At 39.3% G+C, this 13,599-nt stretch overlaps 1 protein-coding gene across 1 annotated transcript in view; it reads left to right on the top strand.

The window, feature by feature from the left end:
• The first annotated feature begins 4,726 nt into the window (after window positions 1–4,726).
• The window catches only part of atrnl1b (attractin-like 1b), a 114,877-nt gene continuing 106,004 nt past the window's right edge, over window positions 4,727–13,599 (top strand). The window contains exons 1-3 of the mRNA XM_033611297.2: window positions 4,727–5,909; window positions 11,713–11,796; window positions 13,087–13,200. Coding sequence (XP_033467188.1) covers window positions 5,659–5,909; window positions 11,713–11,796; window positions 13,087–13,200 — 449 coding nt within the window. The 5' untranslated portion in view covers window positions 4,727–5,658. The remainder of the gene's footprint in view (window positions 5,910–11,712; window positions 11,797–13,086; window positions 13,201–13,599) is intronic.

The raw sequence follows: 13,599 nt of genomic DNA, 5'->3' as shown, positions 1-13,599 counted from the left end.
ATTATAATTATTACTATTTGTTGACAGCTCTTATCATCCTCACTGTCACTTCTCTGGTCACAGTGTTCAATTATGTGCCATTAGGAGCCAAGAGTACAATCTGTATGAAAGATACTTTTTATTTTAACACTCACACATTACAGAAATACATCAGCTTTGCAGCAGACAGAGATCCAATATTTACATATGGATACTGGCTATTTGCAATTCATGTTTAATATGTTGAACATTTGCATATACCACCCACAACTACTCCTTATAATGTGTTAAACCCTGAATGTGTATGTATTTGCCATATACAGTTGACCAGCATTAGAAAGATATGTAATCTGCAGGGATATATATTATTTGCTTTTGAAAAAGGTGGACAATAAAATATTTTTGCATGCATGATTTAAAGGTCCAGTGTGGAGGATTTAGAGGCATCTAAGGTTGCAGAACTGAAACTTCTCCAGTGTGCCAAGCATGTAGGAGAACTACGGTCACTAATGCAAAAAAGCAGAAATGGGAATAGCCTATCTAGAGCCAGTGTTAGATTTGTCCGTTCTGGGCTACTGTAGATCAACATGGCAGACTCCACGGAAGAGGACCTGCCATGGATGTAAATAGAAAATTGAATGCAGGTTTGGAGGCAGGACTCTGTTCATTCCCTTAAAAGTTGCTTAGTGACAGATAAATCCAAAAACGTTCAACTGCCATTTATGAAATTAACCAGATGATCAGTTCTGCTTCCGCACTTTGTGGCGCACCACAGAATTTCATCTGCCACGCCAGCTACTTCCAATTTAGCACTCCGCTAACATAAAAAGGGATAAAATAATAATAAACTTTATTAATATAGCACCTATAAATGAACAAAAAAATCATAAAATGTCACCAAAGTAAAAGGTAAAATAGAAAAAGGCCAAAACTAAAATCAAGATTATAAACAAGAATTAAAATGAATAAGAAAGCAGTAAACATTATATTATAATTATAATTATAATTATACCCTCCTAAATGATTTCATCTTGCAGCTCTTCTAGACTATCCAAATGTTACTGGACCAAATGGATCAAATCCCAACAGTGAAATGAATCAATTTGCGGGGGTTGTTACACTCAAAAAACATGTATCCACTGATTTACCGACATCTCTTTCACAATCTAAGTCTATGGGAAAAAGTCTTTTTGGGCCCAACTGCATCACATGACAGACTTGGAAGTTTTTATTACACTGTTCTCCATATATCAACTAATATAACATGTGCATAAAATATGCATGTTGTAGTGACTACCATTTCTGCCAATGTATGCTCCTAAATCCTACACAGCAGACCTACTGTGCAATCAACAATAGACGCTACAACATTTGAGTTTTGTACCAGATTTGTTTATTTACACAGGTTAAAATCAAGCAAATGGTATAATCTGAAATTAACAGTGGAAAAATATGTGCAAGGAGGAAGAAGCTGGGAAGGTCTTTTTTAATTACTTGTACCCAAGTAAGTGTAAACAAGTTAATACTGTTAAATATGTTGTGAGATTTTAAAACACATACAAACACAAAACCATTAATTAACCTAGAGCTTAAGGTTTTCCAAAATATTCTCTGTATGAGAATAAGGACGATGTGGTTTTAACCAAACAAGAAAAACTTGTTCATACGTACCCCTGCATGCAGTGTTGGGAATGTCACTTTTAAAACTGAATAGGTTACAGATTACTAGTTACCCTGTTTAAAATCTAATAAGTAGCCTTTTTGTTAAAGAGTAAGATCCTTTTTGTTTAGCCAGAAACAGACCCAAAATCTCTATTGCCAAGATTCCATTTTAATAAAGTTATTTTATTGTTTATAGAGCAGCATATTTTCACATCTAACTGGGTAGATTGAGGGTTTATTTCAACCAAACCAGGGCTGGTGATCACTGGAACAATGAAAAGACAAACCAAGATGGTTTTGTGAGCTTTAATTTGTTTCTGTTGACTTTGAATGTGTTTTACGACCATAAAATTACTGTTTATTTTAAATTGAGTCAAATGGAGAAAAATGGAGTTTAAATGGTTGTTTCTGGTTAAACAAAAATAATCTAACTGTTTAAGAAAAAAGGTCAATCTCTGTTTGGATCCTTTCCATAATGTTATCATCAGCGTTGGGAGAGTTACTTTTGAAATGTAAATGGGTACAGATGACTTGTTATCCTGTCAAAAATGTAATAAGTAACGTAACTTTTTTAAGTAGCTTACTTCATCAAAGTAATGTAACCTATTGCATTTGATTACTTTTTGATTATTTCTCTATAGGCTATGCTAAAAGAAGGCATTCATGCATGGTGAAAAGATGCAAATAATGAATGTTATATTCTACGTATAAACTTTTTACAGAGCAGAATATATTTAGATGTAACCCCTTTGTTATAACTGACATTTTGATCAGTAACTGTTAATTACAGTAACTGTAACTGATTACAGTAGAGACAGAGCACAACACGTCACACTCTGAAAGCCACGCCCACCGCGGAGATAAACTCACAGTGCTACAACATGCAACGAAGGGCTGAGATGCTAACTAAATGGCTGTAGCTTGCTAAAAACATTAGACACCAGCGTATCAAGTGATTATTTTAGCACCTTGTGTTTACCAGAGGGGAAAAGTTACAGTGATAAACTTAATACTGGAAGTCTATCTCAGATCTTCTCCTTACCTTGCCTATCTTGGAGAAATAATCCCACTGAAATGCCAGGAGTGACATACTTTAATATTTACATCATTCAAGTTAGCCAAGATCAAAACCAGGCCTCACACAGCTTAGTTAGCTTCAACCTCTACAGTTTGTCTGGTCAAATTTGCAAAAAGTTGCTGCACGTAGGCAAACTGAGTGTCAGGATCTCACAGTTTCCCTATATATCCCTACTGGTGCCTTGCTTAAAAGCTCAGTTTTTCGGTTTGGCAGCTTGTAAAAACTTAGTTATAGATTATGTTAGTGGTGCATCCCACCACAAAGCAGCTTTAAGGTATTGTTGTGTTATTTGCAAGCAGACCTACATGACAAGAAGTTGCCCTCCCGTAATACAAATTCAAGTGATGCGTTGTTTTCATCTCCGGTGGGGGCAGGACTTAAATGCGCTCTGTCTATATCCTCCTGAGACCCTGTGTCCTCATGTGAGGACATCAAATTTTGGGTTTACTTGACCTTATACTTCATTCTACTTAACATAGATGTGTTGTCCTCATTCGTGCACACTTTTTTATGCCATCTAGTGGTAGTAAGAGCACAATACACTAATCCATGAAAAAAACAAGATGGCAGCCATCTCTGCCAAGTCAGTCTGCAGCTGTTCCCAACACAAAAGTGCACAAGGATTAACACCTAATCACATTTTATGGTTGAAACTTGTAAATTTATGATTAATGATGTTTGTAGTTTCGTATGGCAACAAATTTGACCAATTTTACCAACAGTAACAAGCTAAGACACTGTTGATTAGGAAGTACTTGTGTAAGAGCATTGGGACTTTATTATCGTCTCGTTTGAGGACATTGGGACTTTATTGTTGTCTCTTTGAGGACACTGGGACTTTATTGTTGTCTTGTTTGAGGACATTGGGACTTAATTATCATTGACAATGTTTTGTTTCTCATACTTACCGGGTCCTACAGATCCCAAATAGCTATAGTGGGGCAGATAACCAAAACAATTGTGCACTTTGTGATATAGGCTAAGCATTAAGTTTGGTACACTTATAGCCAAAGACATTTTGAAAATAAGAAGATATGGAGCCTTCTTGAATTGTCAATATGGCGGCCATGGCGGGAACTGCCCATTGGTCCGACATCCCATTGTTCCCACCATATGAAACCTATTGTTCCGAAGTCCGTTCCGAAATCATCGTGATGCCCTGTGGTTAAGGTCTGGTTAGGTTTAGGCACAAATACCACTTGGTTAGGGTTAGGAAAAGATCATGGTGTGGGTTAAAATGAAAAAGAAAGTGACAAACACATAAGCCGTGAGCCTGCTTCGCCTCAAGCCTTTCCCAGCTGACCCAGAGCCGGTTGCAGCACACCATCAAGGTAGAAATATGCCCGCTGGGAGCTGTTCAGCACCGCAGACCGTCAGACTAATGGGCCGTCGGACCAATGACATGGACCTGGCCATGGCAGCCATTTTTCAAAATGGCCACCAGCAACAAACGTTTTCTTATGTGTGATGGATATAGTGTATGCAAAAGGAAATTCACAATGGTATAGTAAATATATTTAACTAATTGTGTCCTCAATATCCATCCCTCAAAAGAAAACTGTTGTTGCTGGTGGCCATTTTGAAAAATGGGTGCCATATTGAAAATTCAAGATGGCTCCATATCCAAATATTTTAAGTGTACGAAATTTCATGCTTTTATCACAAACTGCACAATTCTTCCCTATTTTTGAGCTAAGCTACTCCACTACTCGGAGAAATTAAGGTCTCGTGAGGATATAGCTTTTATTTTGTATTTTAAATACGCCTAACTTTCCAATGCTGCCTGTATGTTATTTAAAAAATAGCTTCTACCTGTGAGATATTTTATATTTTAAAGTCAGGGGACAAGGACAGCCAGGACAATATGTGTGTCTCTGTGGTCTTATGCAAACATGTTTGGTAATCTTTGACCTTAATAAACTTCAGCCTTTAAATGCCGCATAGAATCGTTCGCTCGGTTTTTGACACTGTACCTTTAAATAGAGCCTGCCCCCAGTGCGCATGCGCAGCCTGTGTTTAGTTTTCTCCAACCTGAGGACCTGTCTAGTGTCGCTGCGCTAGGAAATCCGTCGCTGCCAGTTCTTGTCATGTTTTGAGAGCAACAGCGGAGCTTTTTTCCCCTCACTGGAATACAAGGAGACACCACCACACACTTCTGTCAACGAAGTCCACGTCTGAAGATGCTTAAACCGCTGTGGGAATAGACCAGTCGGACCAACAACAGTTCAAAGTCTTTCGCTCAATGCCCCCCAGTCGGCAAGAATAGCCTTCCAGTTCCCACATCACACCACATCCATGTTGACTGCGGCAGCCTTCGTACTGGGTCCAGGGCTACAAACACCACAACCCCTTTGTTCTTCTGTGGCAAAGATCCGGCTAAATCACAGCGGTTTGTGGAAGGACCATCGCATGTTACAATGTACATCCCTGTTTGAGTCTGAAGGATTGTTTACGCGTTAAAATGGCTGCTGAAATGGCATTTGGAAGAGAGTGGTCTTGAATCAATGCAGTAACGTTACATTACCTAGCTGAAGCTAAACTGTAAATAAGCTACACAGGCTAACAAATGATGTTTTAGCTAGGCACAGCATTCAACGAGTTAGCTGCTTTAATAGCTTTAATCGATGGTCGGCTCTTTTGGTCGGTTCTTCCAGCAAGAGGTCGGGTGAAGGGAATTCCTCCCACTCCAAATCTATGCATGCGGTTAAACAAGCAGCCTTTAAAAACACTTAGCTAACACTGCATTTCCTCAGCCATTTTCCTCCAAAGCTTTGTAAACAGGCTCAGCTAAGCCTTCATGTGAGTATGCATAACACTCAGCGAATATGCAGGACTTCTTTGTTGTAATTGAAACAGCCTGAGTAGCCGAGGCTTCCTCCCAAAGCAGACCTTAAAGGCCCCGGTCTTTGACTCGGCTTCGTCGACCTGGCAAAGCAAAAATGGATCCTCGGGGGAAATGTAAGACTGAACTCTTTCTTTTCGGACCCAAAGTAGCCTCCCACAGCGACCTGCGGGGGATCAACAGATACTTGGTGGTCTATGTGTTGTTTTACTTTGTACTGTTCACTCACGCCTCCCCGGCGAAACCGTGTGACAAGAATTGTCTCTCTGGAAAATGTATCAACGGATCCTGCATCTGTGACCGAGGATGGGTTGGAGATCAGTGCCAGCACTGCCAAGGGAGGTTCAAGTGAGTAAATCTCAGCTCAGCTGTGACAAACATCAGATTGCTTGTCATTGTTTTCATAATTCCTGAGTTTAAAAATAGTCTGAGCCACCCAAAGTAGGTTAGGATCAAATATGATCCAGTTGTGGCTGTGTTGCATTAAATAACAGTGTCAGCAGAGATCACTGGCACTCAAACTTGTGTGCACCCAGCTTTTTGGGAGATGGATTGCAGTTAAAATGAAAAAACTCACTCACACGACAAAAACAAACCCCCTTTACACACTTTGATTAAGCACAGCAACCCAAACCTTCCTCAAAACTGTATTTTTGAATGAACCAGCAGCCTCGACAGACCTGTTGAGCTCGGCACTCAGAAGATTCAGGGGTTATTGACACAGATTTGTAATATTTGATGAACAATCTGTATGGAAATGCCTGGAATGGAAACAAGCATATGGCCCAGCTTTGAATTTTTGGGTGCATCATTTCCATCATTGCTTATCCAGTTAAAAACAAGACAAAAAAGTTCATGCACCCCCACACCAAATTGCTGACACCACCATCAGATTAAAAAAATTAGGTGAAATATAAAGTTCAGCATGATAGCATCAGCAAACTCATTCAGCTTTGACTCACTGCATATTTTTTCACTGATCATCCACACCCCACCTGCAGTAGATCTATTCCCGCCCCACAGTTTGAAAACCACTGACTTAATCTTGTGATTATTTCCTTGATTAATCTTTTGGTGTTAGAAAAAAGCTCATCACAGTTTCCTAAATCCCCAAGATGACACATTCAAATTGATTCTAAAACTAGAAGAGATTAAGTTAAGCAACACAATCAAAAAAGCAGCAAATCTTCACAGTTAATAAACTGGAACTAAGTAATGTTGGTGTTTTGTTTGAAAATTGACTTTTAATCCAGAAAAGTTGCAGATTAGAGTCTGGTGGATGACTAATTGATTATCCAAGTAATCATCTAGTGAATATTTCTCACTTTGCCTGCAGCCTCCGTCAGTCCTTCAGTTAGTTGTTTGTGATTTATCTGTGTTAACTTGGAGATATATGAATGTAATACCCACATGACTGATGTTCACAATCCAGTCTGCACATGTGTGCATGGACCAGAAGACCCAACATGCACTATTTTATTGACTCACAGTCTGATGCATTTGCATTGATTCCAAATACTGAAAGAAATAAATTCCTCCAGCTTTTGCCAGACAAAGGAGCCTATAGTGGCTTTGGGGGGAAACATCTGCAACTGATTGATTTTGCATATGCCTTGCAGCCTGGATGGTATATTGCTCCTAAATTCAACAAATATGGCTGTTGCACACAGGTAAATGCCATGTCAACCTCCAAGTAGGTGCAATAAGTTAAGGATTGTGCGCACATAGGTAGTAATTTGGAAAAGGCAGGGAAATAATGGCAAGTGACCGAAGAATAAACGTCAAACTGCTCCATAATAATAATCTTTTGACAGGAGCATCTAATAGCTTTTTAGTTCACCTGAGATGCGCTCTGTGGTACAGAAGTGCTTTGATCACAGTAATTACCATTACTCCTGAATGTGTCTGAGGTTTTGTACAGGTTGTCATCAGGCATGTTGTCAGGGAATAACCTCCCCATCACCTAGAGACACACCGCTGAAATGTGAGAATTTAACTGTTGGTCTCTCTGCAGTCAGCGGAGTGGAGACGTGCACCCTGGTTAATACATGACCAGTTACACATTGCTGTATGAAAACGTTGTGGCTTCCCTTTGTAACAAGTATGAAATCCCATCTTGAAAGTTTAAATCAGAATCACAGCTTAATTTCGTGTTTATGATGCGTTATAATGTCTGATTTTAAATGGACAAGGACCGAATGTCACACAGAGTCTTGAATTGTTTAGGGACAGGCGCTTGCACAGTATAGTATTTCCCTGTGAAGTCCAAAGTGCGGCATGAAAAATTCATCACTCTTGGATGTCTACACCGCCCTAACTCATTGCTGGTTGCATGCAGTTGGGTGTTTATATCATAAATGTGCCCCTTGATCAGTTGACTCATCATAAAGTCTATCAATATCTCAAGCATATCTATTATAGTAGATGCTTTATGATGTGAGAGTAAACAAAGTCCAAAATAATTTTGAGGGAGCTGTTTTAAGATACACATCAAGTTTGAATCTTGTCATACCTTTATGAGATTATAACCCATGTCTAGCCCATTATGCTGTCAAAACCCCCAAATTGAAAGTCGTCTTATATCATGTATCGTAGACATAAAAGGGAATCCAGTTCCTGTGTTACTCAGACCACCCACAACAGCGCAGTATGTATTTGTGCAGCTTCCAAAGTCAGAAATAAAAGAACCAGAGCTCTCAGTCTGTCAAGGCCTGACTCTGACTGATAGCCATTTTTGGATTCATGAAGTATTTGTCTCAACTTTGACATCCAAAAGAGTTTTTTCTATCAAAGCCCAATCTGTTGCAAACCAGAAAATGCGTCCCTGTGTCGAGAAACTAGTTTCAGGTAATCTGTCTCCTCATCATTTTCAATTCATTCTTGAGTGCAATGGCACAGTCTTGTGGGTGGGATGCATATAAGTGTAATTTCTTGTGATATGGGACAGTGACGAATGTCCATTTAAAAGTCATCTGTCATCGTGGCACACTAGTGTGGTCTGTGGGGTGAAGAGGAAGACTTTGTTGAGAATTGTTTCCAGTGTCAGACTTGAGGTGTGGGCAGAAAGGAGCAGAGGAAGCTTTTTAAGAGACAGATGATTGAATCGTTTGGTTGGCAGGGATTGACCTTGGACTGACTGACAGATTTTTGGCTTCTTATCTTGAATCTGGGGAATTGAATGCAGTGTGTTGCTCTATAATCAGACACACGAGTTCACCTTTGAAGAAGACTTTAAGCCAGGATGAGAGATCTTCTCAGTGTCAAGGAATACTTTGATCAATTATTGTCAGAGTTGATTGACCTTTGTTTAAAATGTAAAGAGATGAGTGTTTGTCAGAGAATGCAGTTGGCATTTGTTAACTTTTCTACTTTGTGATACTTAATTAGTGAGATCATTTACATACCAGAGGACTTCAGACACACAGCTGAAGTTGCACAAAATGTTTGTGTCGTTACATCGGGATGTCTCTTCCAAATTCTGAGCTACAAAATGCTTTCAACCTAAAAAATTGTCTGGATTTCAACCACTTTTGACCAACAGACCACTGACTGGGCGTCATGCTGCTGTAGGGTGGTTTGAGAAACATAAAAACCAGGCAAATTGCAAATGAAAATGGAAGTTTTCAAGATTGTCATGTCTAAAGCTTAGTCGCAAAGAAAATATGAAAGAAGGAACAGTCATGATGACAGTGACAGCGTTCGAGAAGCCAGAGTTTGGTGTCAGTTTTATTGGAGTCAATGGGGTGGACACTGCAAATCACACTTTAACCCATCAAATCTTTGTTGTTTCAACTTTGACTGAAAAATTCTTCCACCAGATTAAAAAGCACACTTCAGTGATGCTCACTGACTTTTTAAAATCTAAATATGCATGTTTGTTTTCCTTGTTATTGGTCTCCAAACAGATCATAGCTCTGTCCAGCAGCCGCATCTCAGCTTCTGCTGGATTATTTTAATTAAGTGACAAAGACTTAAGACAATGTACTTACTCCCTATTTGTATGACACTATCTTACGGTTTAAAAGCTTAAATGTACAATTTATGAAATGTTTTTCAAACAACAATATTCAGTAATTGAGTTTAATTCGTGTGTTTGATGTCTTGGAGAAGATCCTCTTGTCTTTTAGGCGACACATCAAATTAGATGATTATTATGATTAATACTGTGCTCTTGTTTCTTCCACTTTTTTGGCTTTAACTCTCTTGAACGAGAGCTGCCCAGAGAGCTGGGTGCTTCACAAAGGAAAAGCAGTTGTCATTTGTTAATTTTATACTGTCAAAAGAACTTAATGAATAAGATTCTCTACTTGCAAACTCTTAAAACTAACAAACCAGAGGACTTAACAGTGTTTGGCAATATGAAGTGACACATCAACCAAAGTGGTTTGTGTCATTTCAGCTTGATGTCCAATTAGTGTAATAGTACTACTGGTTCTGAACTACAAAATGCTTTTTCAACCCAGAGCATTTTCTGGATTTCAGCCATGTTTTTTATCACCTGATGAACAGTCAGACCAGAAGGATGATTTTAATGAGAGACTTAGGCCAATCTACTTACTGAACTCCCAATTTTTCTGACATTAGCTTACTGTCGTGAAGCTTAAATGTTCAATTTCTGAATGCTATTTCTGAAAGTACAGATTTCAAACAACAATATTCAGCACTTTGATTAATGTTTTTGATATCTCGGAGAAGGTCCTCTGTCTTAAACACAACAAGTCGATGATTACTATTTGTTAAAGATGCTCTTTTCCTCGTCTTTTCTGGCTTTAACATCGGATGCTACTTTCCAAGCTGCATCACTCATGTTAGGGATGCATGATAATTGGGTTTTTTGATGATATCCAATATGCCGATATAGAACAACTTATTTGACCTGTAACCAAAACCAATATTGACAAATCCACTACCTACCTAATTTTAGTGATCATTAAGTCTCTTCTTGAGTGGTATTAACATCATAACATCAGTGATAATTAAGTCTCTAGTATCTAGTATCTCTGGTATTAACATCATATTACTCTTATCATGATGGTCCGCCAGCCGATGGAAACATGAAATAGAATACTTTTCATCCATCCATTTTTGTAACCGATTATCCTCTTGAGGGTCGCGTATCCCAGCTGAGGGCGAGACGCGGGGTACACCCTGGACAGGACGCCAGACTATCACAGGGCTGACACATAAAGACAGACAACCATTCACACTCACGGCCAATTTAGTGTCACCAATTAACCTACATGTCCTTGGACTGTGGGAGGAAGCTGGAGTACCCAGAGAAAACCCACACTGACAGGGGGAGAACATGCAAACTCTCTCCTGGGATTGAACCAGAAACCCTCTTGCTGTGAGGCGACAGTGCTAACCACTACTCTACCGTGCCGCCCTAGAATACTTTTCAATATATATAATATTGATTCATTATCCAAAATACGAAGAAGCATGTTGGCTGATTCTAGCCTAATAGTTCATTTTAATAATAATATTGGCCGATACTGATGACATGCCGATATTATCATGCATCGCTAACCCATGTTGTGAAAAAAATTTACCTTGAGTTGACAGCCGTTGGCATTAACATCAAGACAATACAGTTGGCATGTAACTCAAGCTTAATCTGTACATACATGTATACATACATATCAGTCCATGAACATATACTACAAGAATTGTTTGTTTAGATTTATTCGTATCATTCAACTTTAATCTGTAGTTCCCTTCCTTTGTATATATTGTAGATTTCTGTTCCTATTTGTTTAAGACATGCAATTTTAAATCCAAAGGTGCCTCTATATGGATCCATCTATATAGCAGAAATGACAGCTACTGGCCTGATGTTGTTGTTGTTGTTTGTTATCTATATTACATCTGTATATGTGTTTTTCTCTTTATCTGTTGGTTTACTGTTTCACCGTGATCATCATATGACCAAAGTGCTTGTGTTTAAAGATGGCGTCTCTGTATGTATAGCTAAGTCTGAAGATGAGCATTAGCTCATAATATCACTCATAAATGTGCCAATAAATTGCACTTTCAGGACGCTACAGTCTTAGGACCTGTGTTCATGTCTTCATTGCTGTCTTCTATTAGTCCAGCCTCTGTGATAAGACATTACTGTGCTGACTGTGCTGACGTCTGTCTTCTGTTTCAGGTTGACGGAGCCCTCAGGATACCTCACCGACGGTCCAATCAACTACAAGTACAAAACAAAGTGCACCTGGCTTATCGAGGGCTAGTAAGTACTTTTTGTAAATTGGTATGTTTAACCAAAGCTGAGCACGTGCAGCCAAATTTAATTATGCAGTGCAAACTGATTAAAGCAATTAAAGCGAGGCGATCTGCATCTCTGCTGGAGGAAGTGTGCTTGTTGTTGCTTACACAGTATAATGTAAAGTGGGATCTAGCATTCGGAGGGGTCTGAATCTTTGCCTGTTGAGCTGGGTTTGACTGCTACATTTTTAATCAGCAATCATCCAGAGAGACGAAGAACCCTTGTACCTGGTGATGCTTTTAATTGTCATGACAACCGTGGTCAATGTGAGGACAGAGCTGTTTGGAAATTGGCAGGATGGAAAGAGAGGGCAGCCTATCACCCCTAGGTCCTTAAAACATTTTGAGAAAAACAACATATATTGTTTTTATCCTTGTATTCTTTTGGTTAAATGATAATCAGTATCCAGTGGAATACTTTGCTGATTTTCCATCAGGTCTGTGTTGGGGAGTGTGTGCAGATAAATGCTGTTTGGCTTCCCCACATGCCGCCAGCTTTCCGAGCTCCCGGCCCATCCACCAGCTAAAATCCGCTGCATGACATGAAATACATCATCAGTGACACAAAAAAACGAGCTTTACGTCATCCAGTTGATTTTTGCTCACAGCACGGGTGGGAACTTTCCAGGGGGGAAGCCAAACACTTTGCATAACCTCCCCACACTGCGGTGACACAGATATGGTTGGAAATCTGCAAAATATCCCTTTATGTATATTTATGAATAACTTGTTTTGTGTTCACTTCCTCCTGAAACACATCAAGCAGTGGTGAAGTGCAACTTGGCGGAATAATTACATTTTTCTGTGGCCTGAAGGCAGGAAGAAACTCTTTGTACCGTCAGTCAGCATGTCCCAGGAGTCACAGGACTCTGATGATGATTGGCCATGGGTATTCTCTGGCCGCAATTCGCTGCTTAAAGTTGAATTATCCTCAACTTTTATTCTGGCCAGACATCACTGCAGAATCAGAAGCTCAAAAGCTTTCCATAGAAAGCATAGCAGCTCGCCACAGGCCACACTTTCCCACTGCTTGGTGTGTTTTCAGTGTTATACTTAAATTACATCCGGATGTATGGACAGGCTGTGTGCATCGGGCACCTAGAGTACAATTACACTACAATAAAGATAATGTGTCAGTGTTGTCATCAATAAATACTACGTCTATTAGCAAATCCTGCACTTGAAAAAAAATCTGTATGCAGTCCAAATGTTCATCCATGAAACCTAAACCATCATTCATTTTTTTCCTCCACAGTCCAAATGCGGTTCTTCGGTTAAGATTTAACCACTTTGCCACAGAATGTAGTTGGGACCATATGTACGTCTATGATGGGGACTCGATATATGCCCCGCTGGTTGCTGTTTTCAGGTGAGAAACTCTAAAATGAGATAATGTATTGACACTTTAGCAAATATGTTGTTCTAAGTGGATGTATATGTTTTTCTTGGATATGAGGTTAAAATGATTTTGTTCTTCATTTGATGTAATGAGTCCAGACCAGGGGTGTCAAACTCATTTTAGTTCATGGGCCACACTTTATTTTAGTCTTAAGAAGTACATGTACATTTGGAAAGCATTAATACATTTGCAAAACAGATGATGACCAGCCTGAGATGTCTCAAGAAAAGTTAGTGCAGTTTCAACAGTATTTCTCAGGTTGTCCACATTCAATCGGTCTCCTAATCATTGTCGCACCAAAACATCTGGACCTATACCTTCTTGAAGACGTGAGCTCCATCTGGTTACAAATGAACTCTGGTGTGATCT

This window comes from Epinephelus lanceolatus, chromosome 21 (assembly GCF_041903045.1).
Source record: "Epinephelus lanceolatus isolate andai-2023 chromosome 21, ASM4190304v1, whole genome shotgun sequence".
Classification (NCBI taxonomy): Eukaryota; Metazoa; Chordata; class Actinopteri; order Perciformes; family Serranidae; genus Epinephelus; species Epinephelus lanceolatus.
This window is presented reverse-complemented; position numbering and strand designations above follow the sequence as displayed.